The sequence below is a fragment of the Oryctolagus cuniculus genome, chromosome 6, assembly GCF_051225735.1.
Source record: "Oryctolagus cuniculus isolate XC-2025 breed Fujian yellow rabbit chromosome 6, ASM5122573v1, whole genome shotgun sequence".
NCBI classification, from domain to species: Eukaryota; Metazoa; Chordata; class Mammalia; order Lagomorpha; family Leporidae; genus Oryctolagus; species Oryctolagus cuniculus.
Window position 1 is genome coordinate 167,279,745 of NC_142872.1, and position 27,153 is coordinate 167,306,897.

Below are 27,153 nucleotides of genomic sequence, written 5' to 3' on the forward strand. Positions count from 1 at the left end.
CACAGGGTGTCCACTGCGTCTCTCTGCAGGTCCAGCCCACCCCAGCCGGCCGGGGCCCCAGCGCGGGCCAGGGGCCAGCGCGGGCAGGTGGCCACACCGAAACCCGCCCTGGGGGCGCCTGCACTCACAGGGCCCTGGCCGGGCTGTCGCCCCCCACCCCGCCCTGACCCCACGGGGACCGGCAGAGAGCGGAGGCAGCGGAACTCTGTCCGCATTTAATAGACTAAAAAGGCACTCGGCAGCCGGCCGGGCTCAGGTCACGCTGCGGGACAGCTCCGTGATGTCCTCCACGAAGTTCCGGTAGAACCTGCGGCACGCCGCGTCGGGGTCCTGCTCCAGCGGCTCCAAGTCTGCGCACAGGACCCGGGCTCAGCCTAGCCAGTCTGAGGGGGCGGGGCCTGTCATGGAGACTGGGCCTGGCGGAGGGGGCGGGCCTGGCTTGGGAGGCGGGGCCAATCTGAGGGAGGCGGGGCCTGGCTGAGGGGCGGGCCTGGTTGTGGGAGGCAGGGACAATCTGAGGGAGGTGGGGGGGGCCTGCTGATGGGGGCGGGGCTTGGCTGAGGGAGGCGGGGCTGGCTGAGGGAGGCGGGGTCAATCTGAGGGAGGCGGGGCCTGGCTGAGGGGGGCGGACCCACGTACATCTCTTGATGACGGGCAGGTCGCCCTTTCTCAGGTAGAAGCAGAGCTCTGGGAAGTAGTCCTGCAGCAGGGCCCCTGCGGGACGGGGGCGGGGCCGCTGCTGAGGCTGGGGGCGGGGGCGGGGGGGGGTCCTAGGGGTAGGGGTGGAGGCGGGGACGCTGCTGGGGCGGGGGCGGGGGCCCTGGGGGTAGGGGTGAGGGCGGGGCCGCTGCTGAGGTTGGGTCGGGGGCGGGGGGCCTAGGAGTAGGGGGCAGGGGCGGGGCCGCTGCTGAGGCTCCGGCTGCAGGCGCCGCCCCATCCACCCCTGGCCCGCCCTCTGCAGGGGTTGGGGGACTGAGTTTGGTGAGTGGAGTGGAGGCGGGGCCGCTGGGGAGCGCCCACCGATGAACTTCATGGCGGCCAGCTTCAGGGGCCTGTGTGGGCTCTTCAGGTAGACCAGGGCCTGCAGCAGGAACTGGGGGTACTTGCCGAAGTTGCTCTCCACCTGCGGGCAGACGTAGGGCCAGGCTGCGGCCCCGCCGGGGTGGGGGGTGCGCAGGGAGGAGCTGGCGAGCGGAGCTGAGGTCCCGAGGGACCGGGTCCCTCACGCCGTCCCCAGTGAGGCCCCTCCCGTGCCTGCCCCCAGCCCACCCCGCCCAGCTGCACACGGGGCAGCAGCCTGGGGCCTTGCTGCTTGTCCAGGGAATCGGGGGGAGGCGGCGGAAGGAGCTGGGGGGCAGCACCTGAGCCTCCGTGGAGGCCCCGCAGCTCCTTAGCCGCTCCGTCTGCTGGTCTGAGTCTGTTCCCACCACCACGAGCCCTCGTGAGTGCATCCCTGCCCCTGCGCCCCCAGCCCGCTCCTCCCCCAGAGACCGCGAGGCCACGCCCAGCGGGAGCGGGGGCAGGGGGCCTGCGAGTTGGGAATCTGGGTGGCATAGGACCGGCAGGTGCTGAACCGCGGGCGTCAGGGGAAGACCCCTGAGTCACCGTCCCGGGCTCCTCCCCCAGCACCGCCCACCGCCCGCCCCCTACAGGCAGCACCCGTGTCTTGGCGGGAGGGGGAACAGGAAGGGCCCAGAACATTCTAACACCGCCAGGAGTAACAGTGCTCAAGGGAAGAGAATCTGCTTAAAGGGTGGCGTTGGGGACCGCGGCACTGAGCGGCCACCTCCCGGGCGGTCTGGGGACGGGGACTTGGAAGAGGCCACCCAGGTGGGCGAGAGTCCACAGAGAAGGGCAGCTCCACGAGGCAGGTGGGCCCTGGGACGGAGGCCGGCTCTGCCCGCGCCCCCCTCCCTGGCCTCCGGGGCTCAGCCGGGGGACAGAGACAAGGGCTGAGGCGCCCGCGGAGGGAGAGCAGCTTGGCGTGCAGGTGGACGCAGGCGCTGGTGACTGGAGATAAGGGCAGAGGCAGGGCTGCGGGGCGGCGCCCAGCACCGGGTCCCCTCACGGCCCTGCCCACGGGATGCCCGGCGGCCGGGGCGGGAACCCCGCTTCTAGCCCATGTGACCCGCCCCGGGGCGCCAGCACTACAGGGGCGGGGCCTCAGCCACCCTGGAAGCAGAGGCAGGTGAAAGGCTGGGGGGGCACCCACACAGCCGCAGGGGACAGAGCGCCCCACGGTCCCCTGTGCAGGCCCGCAGCGGCGGCCCCCCTCAGTCGCAAACCAGGGCCCTGATGAAGCACACACGTGTGCAGCAAGCGTGCCAAGGCGGGAGTGCCCCGCGCCCCCTCCTCCCTGCGCCCTCCGCTGTGCGCGTGTGGCTGTCCCAGCTGCGGCAGCCTGAAGCGGACCGTTGGGTGCTGTAAACGCAGCTCATGACGTGAACGCCAGCAGGAAACCAGGCGTGAGACCAAGCCTGGCCTGTGCCCCTCCGCGCCCAGAGACACCCAGCGCCGGGGCAGCCCTGGCGACAGCCGCCCCCGCCCGTCCAGAGCAGAGGCGCGGGCCACCAGGTCCAGGCCAGGCCTCGCCCTCGCCACGGTGCCCGCAGGAAGCCCCGGCCTGGGAACGGGGCTGGGCGGAGCCCGAGGAGGGGCAGGGGCCCTGGTCCTGGGTGGGCGGGCTCCCCGCGGAGCTGCGTCTGTTTCTGCTCTTCACTGAGAGCCCAGAGATCCAGGGCGGTGCCATCCCCGGCCAGAGACACCCTCCGCGTCTGGGTGCCCAGAGGAAGCCCCAGGGCCCGGCGCGGGAGGGACAGCACCCGGGGACCATGGCGCTGCCGTGAGAACGGGGGCAGCTGGAGGGCCTGGGCCTTTCCCGGGCTCTGGAATCCAAAGTGTCCCCTCCTGCCTGCCGGGGGCCTCAGAGGCACAGGTGGGGCTCCCCGGCGACAGAGCCCCTGGAAAAGGAGGGCGCCGCCCCCTCCCCACCCCCGCCACGGGCTCTGGTGACCACGCACGCCGCCGCCCGCCCAGGGCCCGCACCTTACCATGTAGACAAAAATGTCGTTCTCGGCCCCCGGGCCGCGGCCCCACGCCAGCTTGCCAAACAGCTCCTTCCGGAACTCCCACTTGAGCAGGAGGGCGCAGCGCAGGAGGGTGGACTTGGACTTCTGCGGCCACAACAGGAGGCCGCTGGCCCTCGCGTGCCCGCCTCCCTCCCACAGGCACGCCCACACCCGGCAGCCGCTTGCTCCCCCCAGGAAGTCCCCCAGGGTCCCAGGACCTCGGGGCGCGGCCTTGTCTGGGGGTGACTGAGAAGCAGTGGGGCCGTGCACTGGGCCCTGACCCTGCACACACGCGGTGTCCTTGGAGGAGGGGAGGAGACGACCCCGTGAGGACGCGGAGGGGCTGCCCTGGCCACGGGAGGACAGAGGGACATCTGCCTGGCCACATGAGGACAGGGGGGCCTCCGTCCAGCCACAGGAGGATGCAGAGGGGCCTCCCTGCAGCTTGGGCCTGCAGCCTCCAGGGCTGGTGGGCACCTGGTTGGGGGCCTGGGGCAGGAGACCCTGGCAGCCCAGAGCCACGTTCCCACTTCTCATTTCCAGAGCCCCCAGCTTCCCCGAGTCACCCAGCCTCTGCTCCGCCCCAACACCAACCCCAGGCTCTGCCCACAGCAGGCGCTTGATACGTGCCAGGGACAGAAACAGACGGAGAGCACCCTCTGCCCCCACCCCCGCTGAGCCAGCCTCCCCCACCCGTGCCCATCTGTGCAGGGAGCACCCGCTGCCCCCCACCTGTGCTCGACTGTGCAGGGAGCACCCTCTGACCCCCACCTGTGCTCGTCTGTGCAGGGAGCACCCTCTGACCCCCACCCCTGCTAAGCCAGCCTCCCCCCACCTGTGCTCGTCTGTGCAGGGAGCACCCGCTGCCCCCCACCTGTGCTCGACTGTGCAGGGAGCACCCTCTGACCCCCACCTGTGCTCGTCTGTGCAGGGAGCACCCTCTGACCCCCACCCCTGCTAAGCCAGCCTCCCCCCACCTGTGTCCGTCTGTGCAGGGAACACCCTCTACCCCCCACCCCTGCTAAGCCAGCCTCCCCCCACCTGTGCTCGTCTGTGCAGGGAGCACCCTCTGCCCCCCACCTGTGCTCGTCTGTGCAGGGAGCACCCTCTGCCCCCCACCCCCGCTGAGCCAGCCTCCCCCTACCTGTGCCTGTCTGTGCAGGGAGCACCCGCTGCCCCCCACCTGTGCCCATCTGTGCAGGGAGTACCCTCTGCCCCCCACCTGTGCCCGTCTGTGCAGGGAGCACCCTCTGCCCCCCACCCCCGCTGAGCCAGCCTCCCCCCACCTGTGCCCGTCTGTGCAGGGAGCACCCTCTGCCCCCCACCCCTGCTAAGCCAGCCTCCCCCCACCTGTGCCCGTCTGTGCAGGGAGCACCCGCTGCCCCCCACCCCCGCTGAGCCAGCCTTCCCCGACCTGTGCCCGTCTGTGCAGGGAGCACCCTCTGCCCCCCACCTGTGCCCGTCTGTGCAGGGAGCACTCTGCCGGCCCTCCCTGGGAGGCACTGAGAGTCCGCAGAGCTTCTCCTGTTGCTGGAGTTTCTGAGACCTGGACGGATCTGTCTCCCACTGCAGCCCCTGGTGCTTCTACCACCTCCTCCCTTGAACCATCGCTGGAACCCTCGGTCTCTACCTTAGCTACATTCTGCCCTGTGCTGGCCTCCTGCACATCCATCCATCAATCCATCCACTCACACATCAACAAGGCATCCATTCATCCATTCTCCATCCACTTACCCATCTGTCCATCCAGCACAGACCCATGCACCCACAGTCCACCCACCCACCCATCTGTCCACACACACGCCCATGCATCCATCAGTCAGGTCAGCTAGCCACCTACCCATCCATGCATCCACCCAAAAACCCACCCCCCCATCCATTCACCCACCTACCACCTACTCATACATCCATCCACCCACCCATCCACCCACCCATCCACCCACCCATCCACTCACCCACCCATCCACCCATCCACCCACCCATCCACTCATCCAGCAACCTACATATCCACCCATCCACCACCTACCCATCCATCCGTCCATCAATCCAGGCATGCACTCGCCCATTCTCCATCCACACACACACACCCATGCTCCCACCAGTCCATCCGTCCATCCCCTCATCCATCCATCTGTCTACACACACGCACAACCATGCATCCATCAGTTCAGTCAGCTAGCCACGCCCCCACCGTCCATCCACCCAAAACTCATCCATCTACCCATGCGTTCAGTTCATCCATCCACCCACCCACCCACCAACTCATACACCCACCCACTCATTCATCCATTCACCCACCCATCCACCCACTCATCCACTCATCCAGCAACCTACATATCCACCCATCCACCACCTACCCATCCATCTGTCCATCAATCCAGGCATGCACTCGCCCATCAATCCAGGCATGCACTCACCCATTCTCCATCCACACACACACACCCACTCATTCATCCATCCACCTGCCATCCACTCATCCAGCAACCTACATATCCACCCGTGGGGGCCGGAGGCTTGGGTGAAGTAGGGGCTAACGCTGCAGGAACGGACCACACAGAGCACAGCATCTAGGGCTGCCAGCCGGCTTCCCAGGGGGTCTCCCTGTGGAGGCCAGGACTCCCTGTGGAGGCTGGAGCCCGTGTGACAGAGCCGGGGGCTCCAGGGCCACCCCTAGGGATCTGCTGGGGGCGTGAGACCCGCTCTGCCCAGGGCTAGAGGTGCTCGGCAGCTGGATGCCTTTCCACGGGGCAGGTAGAAGCAGCAGTGACCCCGCGGGCTGGGCTCCCAGTGCTGGGAGGAGGGGTGGTGCCCAGGCCAGCGAGGCCCCCAAGGTCCTGGGGCCGCCCCTCCGCCTCCTCCTCCTACCCGGCTCATCTGAGATCTGCCTGGGGCTGCGCCCCCTGCCCCCTGCCCGGCCCAGGCAGCCACTCCAGGAGGGCAGCCGAGCCCTGGCCTCTGCTCTCTGGGGCTGCCCAGGCCACTGCCCAGCAAGGGGCCTTCCCCACCTCGCCGGGACCAGCGCTCACCGTGACCACGGCGGGGCAGGGGTCAGCCATGTGCAAGAGCAGGGGCACCACGGCCTGGAAGGCGAGGGTCTTGAACGCCTGCCGGAACTTCCTGCTGCCGCTGTCTATGACATCTCCAAACAGGAAGATGGCCGCGCTGCGCACCTCCTCCCGCTCCTGGGGGACACGCGGCCGCACCTGGAGCCCCTGCCTCTGCTCCCGCCCGCACCTGGAGCCCCTCTCTCCCGCCTCGCCCCCCGTCCCCCCCCCCCCGCTTCTCCAGGCCTCATGCGCTCATCACCCCCAAAACCATTCACCCCGCCCCTGGCTTGCCCAAGGGTCTGTTTAAACCAGGAGCCCTGCCCTGCTCCCCTGCCCAGCGCCCCGCCGCCCCTCCCCAGTGTGGACTGAGCGTGGTGAAGCCCAGGGCCTTCAAGGCCATGGCCAGCGAGTGGGTGGGGCTCCTTGCCCTGGGCGGAGCCTTGATTTCCCCAGGGCCAGGTTTCCGGTCATAACCCACAAGGCCCGGCCAGGGCAGAAGGCGCTCCTCTGGCCGGCGGGCCTGGGCAGCACTGCGCAGGCGCGCGCCGGCGGAAGGCGCCCCGGGGCGGCCGGGGACGCCGGTGCAGGTGGTGCTGGCCCCCGCCGCCCCCTCCCGGCGGCCGCCCGGCTGCTCACATCCTCGAACAAGGACAGCAGGTGCTGGGCGAGTTTGATGCTGGCGGAGCCGGCGCCCTGCAGGCCCAGGCGGTGCAGGATGTCGCCCAGGATCCCCATCAGGCCTAAGAGGTCCTTGGTGTCCGGCCGCAGGAAGCTGTCCAGCAGCCCGGCCAGCCGGTTCCGCAGCAGGAACACCTGCGGGAGACCCCGACTCGCGCTCCTGCCGCTGGCAGCTCGGCGGGGGCGGGGCAGAGGCGGGGCCTGGGACCCCCGCCCTCGGGGAGAAAGGACACGCCCGCCCCCGCCCTCCCTGCTGGCGGGAGCTTGAGGGAGCGCCTGGGCGCCCGCGGCTCCTCCTCTCACCTTTTTGGGGTGCATGGTGGTGCTGCTGAGGCCCTTGAGGCTCATGGCCCGCACCAGCTGGTTGCAGTGGCCCAGGCCCAGGTTCAGCAGGGTGTCCATCTTCTTCCGGGATGCCTGCTGGAAGACCTCCGCGCTGTTGAGAAACTGGGGAGGGGCGCAGCCCCAGGCAGATCTCAGATGAGCCGGGTAGGAGGAGGCGGCGGAGGGGCGTCCAGTTCCCCGAGGCTGGCCAGGGCAGCGGTGGGCGAGGGGCTGACCTCCGTGAGGAGGAGGATGGCCACCACGTTGTCTCGCTCCTCCATGCTCTTCAGGGAGATGACCGCCTGCCCCAGGACAGCCTTGACCTCGCAGTCATACTGCACCATGGCCCTGTCGGCGAGACGCGGCCGGGGGAGGCGCAGCCTGCACCCTGCACCCTGGAGCTGCGAGGGAGGGTGAGCCTGGGAGAGGGTACCCCGCTCACCTGGCCAGGAGGCTCACTCCCTCCCCATAGGTGTCCGGGCGCTCCAGGAGCGCCCAACCCTGCAGCAGCTGGATGTAGGCGAAGACCTCCCAGTAGCTGGTGGTCCAGAAGAGGCCCTTCACGGCCTCCAGGCACGTCCTGGGGCAGGTGCAGGGGCTGTCGAGGCTGCCACCTTGTGGCGCCCCTCACGCGCCCCTCCCCTGCTCCCCTGGGCCCCAGCAGGTAACCCAGGGCCTTTTGCCCAGATGTGTGGGAGGGGCTGCAGGGAGGGGAGGGTTGGGGTCCTGGGGGTGCAGGGAGAGGGGGCTGGGGTCCTGGGGGTACAGGGAGAGGGGGCTGGGGTCCTGGGGGTGCAGGGAGAGGGGGCTGGGGTCCGGGGGTGCAGGGAGAGGAGGGTGGAGTCTGGGGGTGCAGGGAGAGGAGGCTGGGGTCCTGGGGGTGCAGGGAGAGGGGGCTGGGGTCCTGGGGGTGCAGGGAGAGGGGGCTGGAGTCCGGGGGTGCAGGGAGAGGGGGCTGGGGCCCGGGGGTGCAGGGAGAGGAGGGTGGAGTCCAGGGGTGCAGGGAGAGGGGGCTAGGGTCCTGGGGGTACAGGGAGAGGGGGCTGGGGTCCTGGGGGTGCAGGGAGAGGGGGCTGGGGTCCGGGGGTGCAGGGAGAGGAGGGTGGAGTCCGGGGGTGCAGGGAGAGGGGGCTGGGGTCCTGGGGGTGCAGGGAGAGGGGGCTGGGGTCCTGGGGGTGCAGGGAGAGGGGGCTGGAGTCCGGGGGTGCAGGGAGAGGAGGGTGGAGTCCAGGGGTGCAGGGAGAGGGGGCTGGGGCCCGGGGGTACAGGGAGAGGGGGCTGGGGTCTGGGGGTGCAGGGAGAGGAGGGTGGAGTCCAGGGGTGCAGGGAGAGGGGGCTGGGGCCCGGGGGTGCAGGGAGAGAGGGCTGGGGTCCGGCGGGCGTCCCACCTGAAGGGGCTGAGGGGCTTGTTGTCCAGGATGTCCTCCTGGTAGTCAGCCACGTCCTCCACCACACCCAGCTCGAACAGGTAGTGCAGCTGCGTGAGCAGCCCCAGGAGGATGCCCGCGAAGGCCCAGTGGATGGTCTGCCTGTACTCCTGGGTGTACAGGAGCTCATAGATGGTGCCCAGGGCCTGCAGCGGGCGACAGGGCAGGGCCCGGGGACCTGTCCACACAGCCACACCTGACTCCGCTCTTGCCGCCTGGGCTGGTCCTGGAGGGCCCCCCCAACCGCCCACAGCAGCCCAGGCACAGGGCCGGGAGCCCCTGCCCTACGCCCGGGCTGGTCGCCACACTGCTGCACGCTCTCACCGGCCCCGACCATTGGCTCCAAGTGCCCTTCATGGTGGGGTCTGGGTGGGGGGCGCAGGCTGCCCCCAGTCCTGCGGGCTTCCTGTGCCAGCTGCAGGAGTCTGTGACCAGCGCTGACCCCAACAGCCACTCCTCAGGGCTGGGCTAACCTGCCCCGGCTCTTGCCACCACCAGTTCTCATGAGCCCTGTGGTCACCCTGTCCCCTGCCCAGCCGGTCCCTGGAGGCAGCACGGCACTCACTGCCCTCCCTCACCCCAGGGCCCACTTTGCAAAGTGCAGGGCTAACAGGGTCACTCCTGAGTCAGACCTTCCATGGTCACGCCCCCTGACCACAGCCTGCGGGGCTTGCCTTCTCTGCCCCCCAGGCCCCTGCCGCCCTCGCGGGGAGCAGGTCAGGTTTACGGCCACGAGGGCCCTCTCCTGCCTCCTCGTGTGTGCCCAGGAGGCACTGCTGTCAGCAGGGGGCCTTGGTGTGCGTGTTGTGGCTGGCCGTGACAGGGTTGGGTGCCCAACGGAGCCGCGGCGCTGATGGCAGCTGGGAGGCCCCGGACCAGGAGCCTGGGGAGCCTGTGTGTGCAGGGCAGGGGTTAGGTGAGGACAGCCCTGGGCCATCCTGGGGTCCCCCTGGGTCCCCGCAGGGGCTCAGGGAGTGGCTCACCAGCAGGGAGATGAGCTGGGTCTGGGAGCTGGGTCGGGTGAGCCCCCGGGGGGGGCGCAACTTGAGCTTCATGTAGAGCAGAGTTATGACCTTGCAGGCCAGCTGGTGGTTGGTGGCCAGGGCCTTCCACAGGGGCAAGGTCCTCCTGCAGAGACAGGCGGTTCCGCTGTCGGCCGGCCCCACTGCACACAGGGGCTCCCCGACCCCCGTGGCCACCAGCGGGACCCCTGGGTGAAGACCCGCACGCCCTGATGTGTCAGCCCTCAGCAGGGTGGCGGGCGAGCCCCACTGCCCATCCCCCACCTGCACTTGCCTCCCACCCTCCGCCAGGGGACCCCAGCAAGCTGCCCCTGAGAGCGAGGGGCGGGGCAGAGCCAGGGCCGCTGGTGGGTGGAGCCTGCACAGCCCTCGGGCTCCTGGCAGCTTTCTCCGCCCGCGGCGCTGCTGGCCCTCCGTCCCATGGGACATGGCGGGCCTGGGGCTCTGGGCAGCTGGGGAGTCACTGTGAGGCGTGCAGGGCCCCTGCTGACCGGTGGCCCTGCAGGCAGTGGGCTGGGCGAGAGACCTGCCTCTCCGAGGGGTGGCACAGGGACAGCACCACCTCGACTGTCTCCTGTGGGTGCTGGGTACCCAGAACCGTCACGGCCCTCATCGCGTCCTGCTGCACGTGTGGCAGTGGGATGTGGGGCAGCTGCTGGAACAGGCTCTGCAGGACCTCCGCCACCTGCCAGGCAGGGCCAAGGGGCGGGGGGGGGCCTCAGACAGGCTCCTGCCCGGCCACGCGCTGCCTCCCGGAGACCCCCCCACCAGCCTCGCCGCCCCTGCGTGGCCCTGCCCTGGCTCCTGCCTGCTGGGCATGGGGCAGTGCGGAGCTGAGGGCTGCGCAGAGCCACCTCCGGCCTGTCCCCGCCCGGGGCCCGCAGGGCGGCAGCAGCAGGCGGAGGCCGGAGCTGTGGCCACCCCAGGCCCTCGGGCCCACCTGCTCCGGCTTGAGTCCCGGCCCCTCGAACATCAGCAGGAGGAGCTTGGAGGCCAGGTCGCAGCTCAGGCGGCTGTGGCTGCACAGGCCCGGCAGCAGCGTCAGCACCAGCTGCGTGTGCTGGGCCACGGTCAGGTCCCGCTCGAAGGCCTGTGCCGAGGGGAGGGGCCCAGGGTCCCCCGTGCTCACCAGTGGGCCGGGCTCTTGCCCAGGTCCCTCCGCACCTGAACACCAAGAGCAGACCCTGCCCCCCGGGGACCCCTCGGGCGGCCACGGCCCTCGCCCTCTGGTGGGAAGTGTGCTCGCCACAGGCCCGCAGCTGCCCCCTCGGGAGAAGTGCCCTGGGGACCGTGGGAGCCAGGGACCTTGGGAGCAGTGCAAGGGAGGCGGGGCCTGTCCCCAGCACCCAGGAGGGGCCACAGGGAGCCTGGGGCCCTGGGCAGGTGCTTAGGGGCGCAGACGTGAGGTGCCCTCCCCGGCCCGCCCGAGGGCCTCACCTTCACGGCGCTGTAGAGTTTCACCTCCCAGTCTCTGCTCGCCCGAATTTCACTTTGCTTCAGTTTACTGAGACGCATGGACACCGCCATCCTCCCTGCTGTGACGCGCCCAGGGGGGGAGGGGGGAGCTGGAGTGACCCCTCCCTGGCCGCTGGGGCAGCCCAGCGCTCCGAGCGGGAGTGAGGCCCCCCACGTCCCCTGCTCACCCCTCTGCAGGACAGTGAGCTGCAGCAGGAGGGTCACGCACTGCTGGGAGTACTTCCGGGTCGTCTCCTCCTTGTCGCGCCACAGCAGGGTCAGCAGGCCGACGTGGTGGCCCAGCGCAGAGGGCATGGCCCCTTCCTGCCAAGGGCAGCACCGTGAGCACGGCAGGGGCTGCCCCCAGGGGTCCTCAGCGCTGCCCCCCGCCCCGGGTGCCAGCCCCGGGCCCTGTGGCAGGTCCCGGCAGCAGGCCCACCGCCATTTTCCTCGGCCGGCAAACTGATCCTGGGGCTTTTCCAGCTCAAAGAGTGGATTCCGTCTCCAAAACCTGCATTTGGCTCTTTTTAAAGAGCTGGCCTTTACCTGTCGGCGCGTCCTATCTATTCTCTGTCGTGTTCACGCTTTCTTTTCATTCCGGGACTTCCCCAAATGCCTCACTGATCTGAAAAGCAGAGTTCCCAAGACGCAGGGAGAGGCAGGGCTTCCCCAAATGGCCGGCCACAGCGGCCAGGTCAAAGCCAGGCGCCGGGAGCTCTATGCAGGCACTTGGCCGTCCTCCGCTGCTTTCCCGGCGCATTGGCAGGGAGCCGGCTGGGCAGCGGAGCGGCCGGGACTCCAGCCGGCACCCACATTCACACGGGAAGCCGGCACTGCAGGCGGCATGGGTCTTAACCCGCTCTTGAATGCAATTTTCATTTATTTGCATTTCATTTCAAAGGCAGAGAGAGACACAGAGGCAGAGATGTCTTCCATCCCTGGTTCACTCCCCAATCCCAGCCACAGCCAGGGCCTCAGAACTCAGTCGGGGTCTCCTCTGAGGGTGGCAGGGACCCCAGCCCCCCAGGCCATCACCTGCTGTTCCCCAGGTGCACCTAAGCCGGCAGCTGGGGTGCACACCAGGCGCCCCAGTGTAGGGCGCTGGCGACCCAGTGACGTCACCGACAGTCCGCACACCTCCCCCACCAGCCTCTTAACACCTGTCTTCAAGCTTTGAGTTTTAGGGTCTGGTCCTCCTGATGGAGGTTCCTCCCGTCTTCCCCACACCAGGCAACCTCTCGCCGGCGGCTCCCTCTCGACACCGTCAGAAAGCTGCCATTTTGTGCAAGCGCCCCGTTTCTGAACAGCTTCCAACGGGAAGCGACCTCGCCCCCCACGTCCACGCGGCGGCCTCCCGGCTCCTTGCAGGCCCCGCCAGGCCCGCAGAGCAGTCAGCACGCACCACTTCGCCCAGCCTCACCCGGGGGCCCCAGGGGCCGCCCGACCCTCCGGGGTGGCGCTGATGGCCTGCCGTGCACCGTGGTTCAAACCCGCCCAAACGCGGCGGGAGTCGCTGGAGAAGCAGGCACTGGGCCCCCGCGCGGCCCTGCCCGCCTCCTCGGCTCTCGGGTGCCCGCTTCCCGGCACCGCGGAGCAGTCCTCAAGGCGAGGCCTGGCCTCAGGGGCGCGGGCCGGCAGGCACCAGCAGCGCAGGAGCGCGGGCGTGCGTGGCTCCCGATGGCTCCTGGAGCCGTCTGGAGCTGTGTGGTGAGGCGCGACGTGTGGCCTGCTGCGGGTGCGTGTGGGTGGACGCGATGGAGCCTTGGGTCTTCGCGAGAGTGGGCCGTGCTTTGAGCTCCCAGGCCGGCCGCCCGTGCCTTCTGGGAACTGCACTGTCGGTTCCGGGGCACACACCGCACGTGCGCCCTCCAGGCTGGGGCTGGACCCTGAGCCCGGGCGGCGGCCCCTCACGCACCGTAGCCTCCGGTTTCCGCGGGGAGGGCGGCCCACGTTTTCCCGTCCCGCGCCCACACCTGCTCCGGGTCCCCGCATTGGTTCCTGCTGGCACTGGGGGGCGGGCCAGCCCTCGCCCCTGCTCCCATGTCCGCGATGCCTGCGCTGGTGCCTCTGCTGCCTCCCACGCGCGGCTTCCCGCACAGCTCCCCCCACCCCCGCGCGCGCGCGCACAGCTTCCCGCAGGGCTTCCCGCACACCGCCCTTCTCGGCCCCGGCTTCCAGGGCGAGGGACCCTGTCTTCTCCGTGCACAGCGCGGCGGCCGGTGCGCAGTGAATTTTGGCTGCAAGAACCAGCGGGTGCGGGGCGCGGATCCCTGGTCTTCCCCTACCCTGGTGCTCTGGGGGTTGAGCCCACCTGGCCACTGTCCTCCCCGAGGCCAGAGTGCAGCGCACTCACGGCGAACTTCAGGGAGTCCACCATGTACTGCAGGAGCCGGAAGATGCACTGCACCACGCGCTGGCGCTCGTGGCTCCTGTCCGATCTCAGCCAGGGCTCTGTGTGCTGGGACAGAGACAGGGACCTTCAGGACCTGCCAGCCACCAGAGCCCCGCCCCATAGCCATGCCTGTCACGGAGCCGGGCACCTGCAGAGAGCTGGGGTGGGCGTGTCTGGGGATGGGGCGGAGCTCTGGGTGGGCATGTCTGAGTAAGGGGCGGAGCTCTGGGTGGGTGGAGTTCGGGGTGGGTGTGTCTGAGTAAGGGGCGGGGCTCTGGGTGGGCGTTCCTGAGGATGTGGGGTGGAGCTTGGGGTGGGCGTGTCTCAGGGCGCGGGTGGGGCAGGGAGTGGGCTGCGGGGTGCACAAAAAGGTGAGTGGAGGAGCCCGGAGGTGTGCTGGGGCGCCGGCCCCCACCAGGAGCCCCGAGAGCCCGGCTGGGTTCTGCACCTGCTCCTGGCCTCTGTTTCCAGAAGGACTCAGCTCCCACTCTCCTCCTGGACCAGGTGCGCAGCTCTGGGCCCGGCCCACCTCTCTATCACCCTCCTACCTGGCTGACGGCACCACTCCTCAGGCACAGCGCAGTGCCGCCGCCTCCAGGAAGCCGTCTTGCACACCTGCTGTGCCCCTGCCTGCAGCTCCCCCCAGGCTGTGCCCGCGACCCCATCCCCAGGGCTGCCAGCCCCACCAGGCTCTTCTGGACGCAGTGGCACTGGAGGTGGTCAGGGAGGGCGCCCCCTGCCTGGCAGGGCCTGGGACCACCTGAAGCGTCCAGCTCAGCCCTTCCGGGAGGCTCTGCCCGGCCGCCCCCTGCCCTGCGGCCGCTCACCTGCAGCAGGAAGCAGACCTCGTTCACGCCCATGTCCTCGCTGAGGAAGGTGCGGAGGAGCAGGTGGAGAGCGCACAGGGTCTCCTTGTACAGAGTCTGAGGGCGAGAGGCCACCTCAGGTCTCTGGCCCCACCCCACAGCCCCCCTCCCTGCCGAGCCTGGTGGTGTCGGGTCGGGTCCCACGCCGGGGGCCCTCTCCCGTCACCCTCCCTCTCACATTGAGCTTGGCAGGTCCAAAGCCACCCCCAGGCCCGAGCCAGCTTCCTGCCGATGCAGTGGGAGGCCAGGATGGAGTTCCCGGCTCCGGCTGAAGCCTGGCCCAGCCCCAGGCATTTCGGGAGTGAACCAGCGCACGGAGGATCCTCTTTCTCTCCACCGCCTCTCCCTCTCTTTCTCTCCACCACCTCTCCCTCTCTCCACCGCCTCTCCCTCTCCCTCTCTCTCTCCACCGCCTCTCCCTCTCTCTCTCTCTCTCTCCACTGTCTCTCCCTCTCCCTCTTCCTCTCTCTGGCCCTTTGCCTGTCACACAAATCAATATTTACAAAACAAAATGGAAGCCTACATCCCACTGCCTTGTACTAGGAGTCTTCAAAGATTCACAGAAATGCATGTGGAACAGTTGAGGGCAGACTCGGGTGGGCGTGTCTGTGTGGGTGGGACTCGAGGTGGGCGTGGCTGCATGTGGGGAGCTCAGGTGGGCGTGTCTGTGGGGAAGAGCTCAGGTGGGTGTGTCTGTGGGGAGGAGCTCGGGTGGGCGTGTCTGTGGGGAGGAGCTCAGGTGGGCGTATCTGTGTGGGGAGGAGCTCGGGTGGGCGTATCTGTGTGGGGAAGAGCTCAGGTGAGTGTGTCTGTGGGGAGGAGCTCAGGTGGGTGTGTCTGTGGGGAGGAGCTCAGGGTGGGTGTGTCTGTGGGGAAGAGCTCAGGTGGGTGTGTCTGTGGGGAGGAGCTCAGGTGGGTGTGTCTGTGGGGAGGAGCTCAGGGTGGGTGTGTCTGTGGGGAGGAGCTCAGGTGGGTGTGTCTGTGGGGAGGAGCTCAGGGTGGGTGTGTCTGTGGGGAAGAGCTCAGGTGGGTGTGTCTGTGGGGAGGAGCTCAGGGTGGGTGTGTCTGTGGGGAGGAGCTCAGGGTGGGTGTGTCTGTGGGGAGGAGCTCAGGGTGGGTGTGTCTGTGGGGAAGAGCTCAGGTGGGTGTGTCTGTGGGGAGGAGCTCAGGTGGGCGTGTCTGTGGGGAGGAGCTCGGGTGGGCGTGTCTGTGGGGAGGAGCTCAGGTGGGCGTGTCTGTGGGGAGGAGCTCGGGTGGGCGTATCTGTGTGGGGAGGAGCTCGGGTGGGCGTATCTGTGTGGGGAGGAGCTCAGGTGGGCGTATCTGTGTGGGGAGGAGCTCGGGTGGGCGTATCTGTGTGGGGAGGAGCTCGAGTGGGCGTGTCTGTGGGGAGGAGCTCAGGTGGGTGTGTCTGTGGGGAAGAGCTCAGGTGGGTGTGTCTGTGGGGAGGAGCTCAGGTGGGCGTGTCTGTAGGGGAAGGAGCTCGGGTGGGCGTGTCAGTGCATGGGAGGAGCTCGGGTGGGCGTGTCTGTGTGGGGATAGCCTGTGGTCTGGGGAGGTTGACATGGCTTGGGAAAGAGGTCGGCCACATGGATCCTGCTACCACCAGAGCCAGGACCAGCGTGGCGTCTGTGGTGCGCTTGGCCCGGGGATTGCGAGGTCACTGTGGCTTCGCGTGTGGAGGCACAGGGTGGCGATGCAGCCATCAACACCACCCACAGACATCCCGGGTGGCCCAGCCCCTCGGTTCCCACGGAATAGTCACAGCGGGGCAGACTTGCTGCGTCCCCAGTGCCCCCGCGGTGGCCCCGGATCGGCTGCAGACAGGAGAGAGCGGAGCAGCGGGAGGAATTGCCAGCACTGGTGTGTGTGCGCATGCGTGTGCATGTGTGTGTGTGGCCGAGGGCAGCTTCCCCAGAGGACTGGAGCAGGAGGTGGAGCCCGGGACGATGGCGCAGTCAGGGCCGTGGTCAGCGGGAGGCGGAGCCAGCGTGGACCGGCCGAGAGCACAGGCAGGCAGCAGCGCTCTGACTGCCCAGGACCACGGCGGCAGAGGCTCTCCAGGGCCCACTGCGGCTCTGCCGGAAAAGCTCCCCGGAAAGCGTCCCCGGGGTCCTCTCCCAGCACGACGACCCGGCCGACTTCTGAGCATCCCACAGGGAAGTGCATCCGACGAACCCACTTGCGGTGCTGACCCGGCTCCTTCTAACTTCTGCTTCGTAACCTTAAAGTCTGCAGCGCCGCGGCACAGCGGGTGAGGCCGGCATCCGATATGGTGCTGATCCCTGCTGTGGCCTGGGAGGGCAGTGCAAGGTGGCCCAGGTCCTTGGGTCCCTGCACCCGCGTGGGAGGCCTGGAAGAAGCTCCTGGCTCCTGGCTTCAGATCAGTGCAGCTCCAACTGTTGCGGCCAATTGGAGAGTGGACCAGCGAATGGAAGACCTCTCTCTGCCTGTCTGTCTCTCTCTCCCACCTCTCTCTCCCCCACCTCCTCTCTCTCCCACCCCTCCCTCTCTCCTTCTCTCTCCCACCTCTCCCTCTCTCTCTCTCCCACTTCTCTCTCCCCCACCTCTCTCTCTCCCACCACCCATCTCTCCCACCTCTCTCTCTCCCACTTCTCTCTTTCCCCTACTCCCCTCCCCCACCCCGTCTCTCTCCCACCCTTCCCTCTCTCCCTCCCTCTCTCTCTCTCTCCCACCTCTCTCTCTCCCCCACCTCTCTCTAACCCTGCCTTTCAAATGAATAAAATACATTTTTATGCAAGTGCTCACAGGGCCCCACCCTTCTGCAGGTAATACTGGAAGGGCGGCTGCGGGGGCTGGGCTGTGTCCCACGCCCTCGGTCCGAGGGACGGCCTCTGGCGTCCCTAACAAGAAGCATCTCCAGCTGGTGGGGCTCATGCTGGGGGCACAGCTTAAGGTCTGACGTTTCCTCCACTTTTCTAAGCGCTCTCGGGGCGCCTTCGGCTAACAGGGCCGAGCCGCCTCCTGGGACCCACTGAGATCCTGTGGCGCCCTGGGGTTGAACGTCAAAGACCTGAAAACTCCACCATGCTGAACCTCGCGGGTGAGAGCCGGAGCCAGCGCCGCACAGCCAGGCAGAGCCGGGCGGTGTCAGCAGGGGGACTTCTAGAAGCTTCTAGACCTAATGGCAGAACTCCAAGCAAGTGCAGGAGCGACCGGCAGACTGCAAGGAGGGGCTCCACCTGGCGGGGAGCGGCTCCCGCACTGCATCTCAGCGGCCAACAGGAGTGGACGGGAGCCTGGCCTGGAGATCGTCCACGTCCACGCGGGCCGGCTCCCAGGAACTCCGGCCTCAACCCCGAAGCTCTCTGGAACCGAGGCAGAATGCAAAGGCGCAGGCTCGGAACTGGCCGTGTCGGCGCTGGACCAAACCCAACGTCTGTCCTGACAGGCAGGAGCTCACAGGTGCCGACGGGGGCGGGGCAGAGGCACCGAGGGAGCCTGGCCACTTTGGAAAACAGCTGGGCAGTTTGCTAAAAAGAAGAATAATAAATGCCCCTCCCCGCTGCGCGTCTGAATCAGCGCAGGGTGTGCGGCACCCGACATCTCCGTCTCCGCCAACGCCTGGGCTCAAGCCCCGCTCTGCTTCTGAGTCCAGCACCCTGCTGGCCTGCACCCCGGGAGCAGCAGGTGACAAGTGCTGGGGCCCCTGCCACCCACATGGAGACCCAAACGAATCCCAAGCTCCGAGTGTCCACCCGGCCTCTGGGGAGTGGACCAGCAGGCGTCTGTCTGCCTTTCTGAGAAGACGCAAAACCAAGAAATCTCAAAACTGCAAACTGTAAAGTGCTCTCCGCGAGGGGCTGAGGGGTTGGGGGGAGGAAGATCCCAGGGGCTGGGGTGAGGGGCACGGATCCCACACAGGCACAGGAAGCAGGGCTGCTGGGTCTGGACTCGGCTGAGAACCACCCCCGCAGCCCGCCTGCCTGGCCCCCCGGGCCCCCGTGGCGCCCTTGGCTGCTGGGACTCACAGGGTGCCTACTGGAAAGACGGTGGTGGGCAGGGCCTCCCAGACCCTCCGCGGGGTTCCCCCCACCAGAACAAGCAGCGAGAGCCGGGCCCCCTACCTCCCCGCCCCTCCCTCACGCAGCACCCCAACTTTATTTCTCTCTTGGCACTGCTTCCGGGGAGCAGGAGCCCCCAGCCAAGGGGGGCGTGGCCGCAGCGCGGGGCTCCCCGTGTTTGGAGGCACAGCCAGCGTCCACCAGCTCGCTGCAGAACAAGCAGGGTCCCGGCCGCTGGCCAGCGCAGCGCGGGGCTGATGAGTGGGGTCCCTAAAATCTCACAGCCCCCGGGAGCGGCGGGGGGCCAGGGCCCCAGGGCAGCGGGCAGGACCCAGAGCCAGGGGACCCCGAGCCTGCGCCAGAACGCTTCCCTCACCCCCCCGCCCGCCAGGCGGGGCCCCCCGCACCCACACCCGGGGTGGGGCGGGGCGTCACCGTGACTTCCGGGGCCGCCTGCGGGTCCGCGGGCGGAAGCTCGAACACGCTTCTGAAACACACGTGCAGGACCCTGGCCTTCACCAGGGGCTTCAGGTGGGGCCGCAGCTTGCTGCACGGAACGCGGGGGGGCTCTCACTGTCTGCAGCCCCGCTCTGGGACCCAACGCCCCCGGGGACGGACATGGCCTGGCCTGGGGCTGGCCAGGGAGCTCTTGGGCTCGGCGACATTTGCTTGGGAGAAAACCCAGGCACTGTCCGGTGACCGGGCCCTGGATGGAGATGGGCGTGGCCAGGATCAGGGCTCCCTCTGTGCTGCCCGTGAGGCAAAGCCAAGGCGCCAGCCCGGGAGACGGCGGCCCAGCCCCGGCCTGCCCAGCCCTGCTGCATCGCCCGCCCGCGCCCGTCCTCCTCCGCCTGCGGACAGGGCTGCCCGTCCCTGGGCCCAGGAGGAGCTACCTCAGCTCCGCAATGACCAGGATTGCCTTCTGCCGGAAGACCGACCCCGGGAAGTTGGGCTCCTGCTGCAGGACGCACTGGGAGGGCAGACGGACAGGAGGCGGCGTGGGGCCCAGCCCACGGGACCCGCCCACCCTGACGGGGACACGCCCAACTCTCCGGAGACCCGCCTACTTCTCCGGAGACCCGCCCACCCCAACTGGGACCTGTCCACCTCTCCCGGACAGGCAACCTCCCCTGGGGACACGCCCACCACGCCAGGGGCCCCACCCCCTCCTCCAGGGCCCCTCCCAGCCGCGCCCCCAGGCGGGGTTAGGATGCCCCGCACCAGCAGACACTGGACCAGCTCCGGGATCTGAGAGAACCGGTAGTTCTGGGTGCCCGGCTCCTGCCTGAGGGATCTCGCCAGCATCATGGCCGCCGAAAGGAAGCTCCCCTTGAGGGTCTCGTCCTGGCCGCGGGGGCGGGAGCAAAGGAGGCGCAGAGTCAGGAAAGGTGGGCGGGCGCTCCCTTGATAGGCAGAGCAGCAGAGATGGCTGGGGGGCGGCAGCGGGATCACTCCTGCAGCCACCCGACACACCCGCCCCGGGTACGCACGGCCCCACGCCTCACACACCCGCCCCGGGTACCCACGGCCCCACGCCTCACACACCCGCCCCGGGTACACACGGCCCCACACCTGACACCGTCCACCTGACACACCCCGCCCCGGGTACACACGGCCCCACGCCTCACACACCCGCCCAGGGTACGCACGGCCCCACACCTGACACACCCGCCCCGGATACGCACGGCCCCACGCCTCACACACCCGCCCCGGGTACGCACGGCCCCACGCCTCACACACCCGCCCCGGGTACACACGGCCCCACGCCTCACACACCCGCCCCGGGTACGCACGGCCCCACGCCTCACACACCCGCCCCGGGTACACACGGCCCCACACCTGACACCGTCCACCTGACACACCCCGCCCCGGGTACACACGGCCCCACGCCTCACACACCCGCCCAGGGTACGCACGGCCCCACACCTGACACACCCGCCCCGGATACGCACGGCCCCACGCCTCACACACCCGCCCCGGGTACCCACGGCCCCACGCCTCACACACCCGCCCCGGGTACGCACGGCCCCACGCCTCACACACCCGCCCCGGGTACGCACGGCCCCACGCCTCACACACCCGCCCCGGGTACGCACGGCCCCACGCCTCACACACCCGCCCCGGGTACGCACGGCCCCACGCCTCACACACCCGCCCCGGATACACACGATCCCACACCTCACACCATCCACCTGACACGCCCTCACAGCCCCGTGTAGCACACAACCCCACACCTCACACTGTCCCCCTGACACGCCCTCACAGCCCCATGTAGCACACAACCTGACTCACACTGTCCCCCTGACACGCCCTCACAGCCCCGTGTAGCACACAACCCCACACCTCACACCATCCACCTGACACGCCCTCACAGCCCCGTGTAGCACACAACCCCACACCTCACACTGTCCCCCTGACACGCCCTCACAGCCCCATGTAGCACAGGCCCCCGTTCCTCACAGAGTATATGTAACAGACCTTCACTACGCACCACACACCCTATCCACGTGACACACCTCATGCCACACACACACACATCCATGTAACACTATATACACACACCCTCACCCAGCCCCAGGACACACACCACCCACCTCACATCCGTGTACCACACGCATCCTCACAAGGTACAGGCACCATCTGTAACACCCTCACACACTACGCATATAGCCACACATCATGCATGCCACACACACAGCACACAAACGTGTCTGCAAATGGTTCACGGAAAATGAATATTATGAAAAATGCATGGATTTCCATTTTTTTGCACCAAAATAGAATAATGCTAAAATTTGTATTCATTTGAAAAGGAGCAAGCTCGCCTCCTCTGGTTCCCTCCCCAAGTGTCTGCAGCGGCCAGGCCGGCGGGGGGCCAGAGCCGGGGGCCCAGAACTCCATCCAGGTCTCCCAGGCACTAGGCCCGTCGCCAGGTCTGCACGGCACAGCAGCCGGAGCCGGGGAGGGAACCTGGGTCATCTGATGTGGGACGCGGGCACCTTAAGCACAAACGTCCACTCCCTGCATCAAATCTTTGCAATCCTCCATCCAACACACGGACGCACACACTTCCACGACAAACACACCCCACATCACGGACATGAGTGCAATCATCAACACCACACACCAGAGATCCACAAAATACACCCCCCCACATGCACACACCCTCCCCACACACACACGAGCACACAGGCACGCACACACCACACTCACAGTCGTGCACACACACAGATGTACACACCACACACTCAGTCATGCACACACACGTGCACACACCCTCCCCACACGAGCACACAGGCACGCACACACCACACTCACAGTCGTGCACACACACAGATGTACACACCACACACTCAGTCGTGCACACACCCTCCACACACACGAGCACACAGGCACACACACCACACACTCAGTCGTGCACACACGCAGAAGTACACACCACACACTCAGTCATGCGCACACACCCTCCACACACACGAGCACACAGGCACACACACACCACACACTCAGTCGTGCACACACGCAGAAGTACACACCACACACTCAGTCATGCACACACACGTGCACACACCCTCCACACACATGTGCACACACCACACACTCACAGTTGTGCACACATGCAAATATACACACCACACACTCACACTCATGCACACACATCACACAATCACAGTCGTGCAAACACACAGATGTACACACCACACACTCACAGTCATGCACACACATGTGCACACACCCTCCACACACACACATAGGCATGCACACACCACACACTCACACTCATGCACACACACATCACACACTCACAGTCGTGCACACATGCAAATGTACACACCACACACTCGCACTCATGCACACACACATCACACACTCACACTCATGCACACACACACATACACACACCCTCCACACACATGTGCACACAGGCATGCACACACCACAAACCCACACTCGTGCAAACACACACATGCACAAGTGTGTGCACTCACCCTCCACCCATATGTGCACACAGGTACGCGCACCCCACACACTCACACTTGTGCACACACACACACGCATGCACGCCCAGTGCTAGCAGCCAGCAGTCCCTGTGGATCTGCTCCCAGAGCCTTCCTGATTCGGGAGCAGGGAGAGTGCCCCACCCTCAGCCGGCCTTGCTGCCCTGGCCATGCCAGGCCGGTTCTGCATGGGTGACCTGGGCCCTGGTTCAGCGCGGGGATGTCGGGAGGGAGCCGGGGTGCCCCTGGTCAGTGGGGTGATGTCAGGAGGGAACCGGGGCTCCCGGGGTCAGCGTGGGGATGTAGGGAGGGAGCCGGGGTGCCCTGGGTCAGTGGGGTGATGTCAGGAGGGAGCCAGGGTGCCCAGGTGAGCACGGGGATGTCAGGAGGGAACCGGGGCTCCCGGCATCAGCGTGGGGATGTAGGGAGGGAGCCGGGGTGCCCAGGTGAGCACGGGGATGTCAGGAGGGAACCGGGGCACCCGGGGTCAGTGCGGGGATGTCGGGAGGGAGCCGGGGTGCCCCGGGTCAGTGGGGTGATGTCAGGAGGGAGCCGGGGTGCCCAGGTGAGCACGGGGATGTCAGGAGCCAGGGCGCCCGGATCTGGGTGTAGATATCAGGAGGGAGCCGGGGCGCCCCGGGTCAGCGCGGGGACATCGGGAGGGAGCCAGGGTGCCCCAGGTCAGCGCAGGGACATCGGGAGGGAGCTGGGCGCTCACGCGGCTGCTGCTGGAGAAGTAGTACACCATGCGCGAGGCTATGTTGTCCACCCAGGGCAGGATCTTCTCCTTGGCGTGCATGGCCATTTGCCCGTAGCACAGCAGGGAGGTGCTGCTGACCCATTTCCAGCGCAGGTCGGGGTCCGACTCCTGCGGGGGGAGGAGGGCGGAGCTGGGCCTGGTGCCTGCCCCCGGACCCCTCCGGAGCAGGGGCAGGGTCCTGGGCAGCCACCTCCTCCAGGAAGCCCCCCCAGCTGGCAGGTTCCCAGGCTGCCTCATCCCTCAGCTGTCTCTCATTCATCTGCTGTTCCCGGGGGAGGTTCCCGGGCCCTGGCAGGCCCAGAAGGTGGAGTCCCTCAGCGCAAACTCCTGCAGAGGGCTGGGCTGGGGGGCAGCCAGCAGGACTTAGTCCTGCCGCCCCTCCTCCGGCCGCTGGAGCAGACGGGATGATCCAGGCCAGGGCCACACACATCGCGTGGTCAGGGCAGGCCCCCGGGACCTGGACCTCCGCCGGCAGGGGGTGTCAGCGCGACACCTTCCGAGCAGGTGATGGTCGGCTGGGGCCAGCAAGAGGGAGGTGGTTGGGAGGCCCCCAGCGTCCCCAGCCTGCTCGCCCCGGCGAGCCCCTACCTGGCCGTCCCGCAGGGCCGACCTCAGGAAGCGGGTGCGGCCCAGGTGCTCCAGCGTGGCCCACACCACCTCCAGGTGCGAGGTGGACGCCAAGCCCATGGCCAGCGCGATGCCCTGTGGCAGAGGACCCCGTGAGCTGGCCCCGGCCGCGGCGCTGGTGCCCCCCGCGCCCCCACCTCCGAGGGAGCCGGGCGGGGCAGCCCACCTCCCGCTGGGGGGCGCACTGGTGAGACAAGTCCAGGAGGCGGGTCAGGTACCTCTTCACCAGGGCCGTGTCCACGCACTCCCGGAGCACCAGGCCGTACAGGCTGAAGAGGAACACCTGGGGAGGTGGCCGAGGGCCTGCTGGGCGCCGGGGCCCCGGCCACACAGCTGCCCCCTTGCCGCCCCCTGGGGCGCACTTGAGTGGGACCCTCACTCACACCCAGGCCCACCCGGCTCCCCGTCCCTGCAACACGCAGGATCTCCTTGCCTAACTCCCTTGGGCTTCCACCCTGGGGCCCAGGCACGCCTCCTCCAGGCAGCCCTCCTGTCTTTCCCAAGCTTCCCAGGGCTCCAGGCTCGTGGGCAGGGCACCTGCTCTTCCTCAGGCCGCCCGCAGGGGTCTCTGGCCCAGGCACTACCTTCTCCTTTGCCCGCTGGGGGTCCAGGTACAGAAACTTCATGAGGTTTTGGATGGGGCTGTCCTCGGAGGTGAGCAGCTGCCCTCCCCCAGCGAGCTGTGGGGACAGCGCGGGGCTGGGGGCACCTCTCGGCTCCATGCCACCCCGCCCACCCCCACACAGGGCAGGACAGAGCTCGGGGGGACAGGACAGAGGGGCCTAGGACAGGAACCCACCCCCAAAGAGCACGGGGAGAGGGCAGAGTGGCCCCAGCAGCCCTCCTCCCACGAATGACTGGCCACGCCCTCCTCTGCTGCAGACCCCGGCTCAGGGAGGAGGCCAACCCTTCCTCGTGGCTCGGCCAGCCACCCTGACCCCCTGGAGGCTCCACCCCTCTGAGCCACGCTCCCCCCGGCTCGGCCGGCTGTGGGCCCAGGCCCTTGGGCCTCTCACGTGCAGCCAGCCTCCGTCCGCAAGCACGCACACCCTCCTCGCCTGGCTGCTCAGAGTGGACGGCAGCCCCAGGAGGGGCTGGGGGCTTCAGCCACCCGGGGTGGTCCCCCAGGCCCTCAGCCAGGCCTCCGTGCAGACGGCCGGGCTGGTGGGGCAGCCAGCAGGGCTTGGTCCTGCTGCCCCTTCTCCCGCCACTGGAGAAGCTGTACACGAGGCCAGCGCTAGCAGAGCCTGAGACGGCATCGCCCACTGCCGGTCACGCAGCCCCAGCGGCCACCGGGCATCTGAGAGCGGGTGGGTGGGGCTTCAGGGCCTGCGAAGGCCTGGGGGAGCCTGGGGGAGCCGAGCTCGGGCGCGTGAGCACTGGGGCCACAGCGGGAGCCCCCGAGGGCCCCCAGGTGGTCAGGCCCACAGAGGGGGCGGCAGGAGAGGCTCTCGGGGCCCACCTTGCTGTGCTCATCCAGGCAGTGGCAAATGGCTTCCAGCACCGGGCTCTGCTCCGAGGCCGTCATCAACCGGATCTGCTTGGCCTGTTCCTCGCTCAGGGCGGCGCAGCAGCTCCGGGGCTCTGCCTGCAGCCCCACGTCCAGGAGGTCTGCGGAGGACGCAGGGCAGGCTGGGCCGCGCTGGCCCTGGCCGCTGCGTGACCCCTGACGGTGCTTCCGTGGGAAGATGGCCCCCAGCTCACACCAGCAGGGCCGCTTCTCCCAAACGCGCCTGGAGACCCCGCCCAGAGTCAGGTGGGCACCCTGGCAGCCGGACACAGAGACAGTCCTAGGGGCGGAGACCGGGCCCGGGGGGTTGGCACGCAGTGAGCATGCAGGGACCGGCCGGAGCCAGCGCAGGACGCGGGGCCCTGGACCACAGCCAGAACCGGAGCCTTCAGACCAGTGAGAGGGTGCGCTGGCTGGGGGGCGGGCCCAAAGGAGCTGCCACATTGAAACACATTAACCTAAATCCCCGTTTCCTGCACCGAGTAGCTGACACGGCGACGTGTACATTTCAGAACTGGAACGGGGTGCAGCCAGTGAAGCCGCTGCCCGCGTCAGCGCACGCTGGAGTCCCGGCCGCTCGGCTTCCGGTCCAGCTCCCTGCTATGGCCTGGGGAGCAGCGGAAGCCGGCCCCCTGCAGGCCCCTGCACCGGCGTGGGAGACCCCGCCTGACTTCCAGGCTCCTGGCTTCGGCCTAGCCCAGCCCTGGCTGTTGGGCCATCCGGGGAGTGAACCAGCGGGTGGGAGACTGTGTGTGTGTGTGTGTGTGTGTGTGTGCCTCTGTCACTCTGCCTTTTAAATAAACAAATAAATCTTTTTTAAAAAAAAGACAAAACCTCAAACTGGAGGTACAGAGGCAGGCAGGGGGTCCTCTCCTGACCTCAGGCTGGAGAGGGGGAGGAGTCTTGCGGTGAGCCCTGCCCCCTTCGCCCCCACCCCTCCTGAGCTAACCTCCTGAGTGGGGCCAAGCCCTCCACACGGGCGCGGGACGGGGAGGGGCAGGGAGGGGCGTGGAGGACAGGTGGTCCCCCGGCCAGGGACTAGGGGCGGCAGAGACGCCGGCCCCGCAGCCTCCAGGGGCTGGGGGTCGCTGAAAGCCACATGCAGCGGGCACTGGGCGCGAGGCAGGCAGCCGGTGCGGCTGGCTCGCCGTGGGTTTTGCACGTGTGGGGTCCGGGCCCGAGAGCCTCCTGTCTGCCCACCCCGGCCTCCGCCGCGCTGGCGGCTGGCTTCTGGGCCGCCTCCTGCAGCGGGGGCCCCCGAGCTGCTGAGGGCAATGGGGGTCCGCAGCGCATGTGGCCGAGTGAATTTCCACCCACGTGGGGCAGGAGCTCGATGCGTGTGTGTGCCCCGGGCTCCCAGCGCAGGCTGGCTGGCCGCTGAGCGCTGTGGGCTGGGCCCCCGGCAGCACTGGAGCTGCCTCCCCGTGGGGCAGGACTGAGGCCTCCCCTCCAGCTGCCCCCCGGGGCCTGAGGTGCTGAGAGGGCGTGGGGGCAGGGGCCAGCCAGCCGGCCAGGGGTGGAGCACCCTTGGTTTCCGGTCCGTGGGGAGTCTCCCAAGCCCTTCCAGAAGTCTGTCTCCCGCCTCCCGGGCAGGAGCCCCAGGGCCTGGGCGTGCGGCCCCGAGGCCCGCTCACCCCTCTCCAGCTCCTGCATCTCCTCCTGCAGCGCGGTGCCGCCGCTCGAGTTCAGGCGGAGGAGCTCGCTGAGCGGGGCCGACATGGCCGGGGCGGCCGCTGGGGAGACAGGACCTGCACGGACGCAAGGGGGCGCTCTCAGCCCTCGCCGGACACCCCACGCCTCACCAAGCCCTTTCCTCAGAGGCTCTCCGGGTCCTGGCCGGGGCTGACCCTGCTACGCGGCCGGCATCGGAGCCCCGGAAGTCCTGGCCGGCACCCCGTGCCCCTCCTGATGCCCGGCTCAGCCACCCCACCTGCAGGGACGCTGGGTTCTGGGA

The 27,153-nt window shown here is 68.3% G+C and overlaps 1 protein-coding gene across 1 annotated transcript; it reads right to left on the minus strand.

Moving 5' to 3' along the window:
- Positions 1-195: 195 nt before the first annotated feature.
- LOC127482722 (maestro heat-like repeat family member 5) lies at positions 196-26,918 on the minus strand. The gene is made up of 27 exons (XM_089336226.1): positions 26,834-26,918; positions 26,400-26,464; positions 25,152-25,454; positions 24,274-24,369; positions 23,856-23,972; positions 23,651-23,764; positions 23,021-23,170; positions 19,526-19,648; positions 19,198-19,274; positions 18,740-18,851; positions 14,241-14,336; positions 13,375-13,479; positions 11,210-11,345; positions 11,004-11,098; positions 10,507-10,656; positions 10,097-10,251; positions 9,528-9,672; positions 8,506-8,690; positions 7,560-7,697; positions 7,354-7,465; positions 7,097-7,240; positions 6,752-6,928; positions 6,095-6,250; positions 3,051-3,173; positions 1,021-1,123; positions 640-714; positions 196-350 (listed from the first exon to the last, which is right to left on the minus strand). Exons 1-27 carry the CDS (start codon positions 26,916-26,918, stop codon positions 253-255), a joined length of 3,435 nt encoding a protein of 1,144 aa, XP_089192352.1. The 3' UTR covers positions 196-252.
- Between the last annotated feature and the right edge of the window lie 235 nt (positions 26,919-27,153).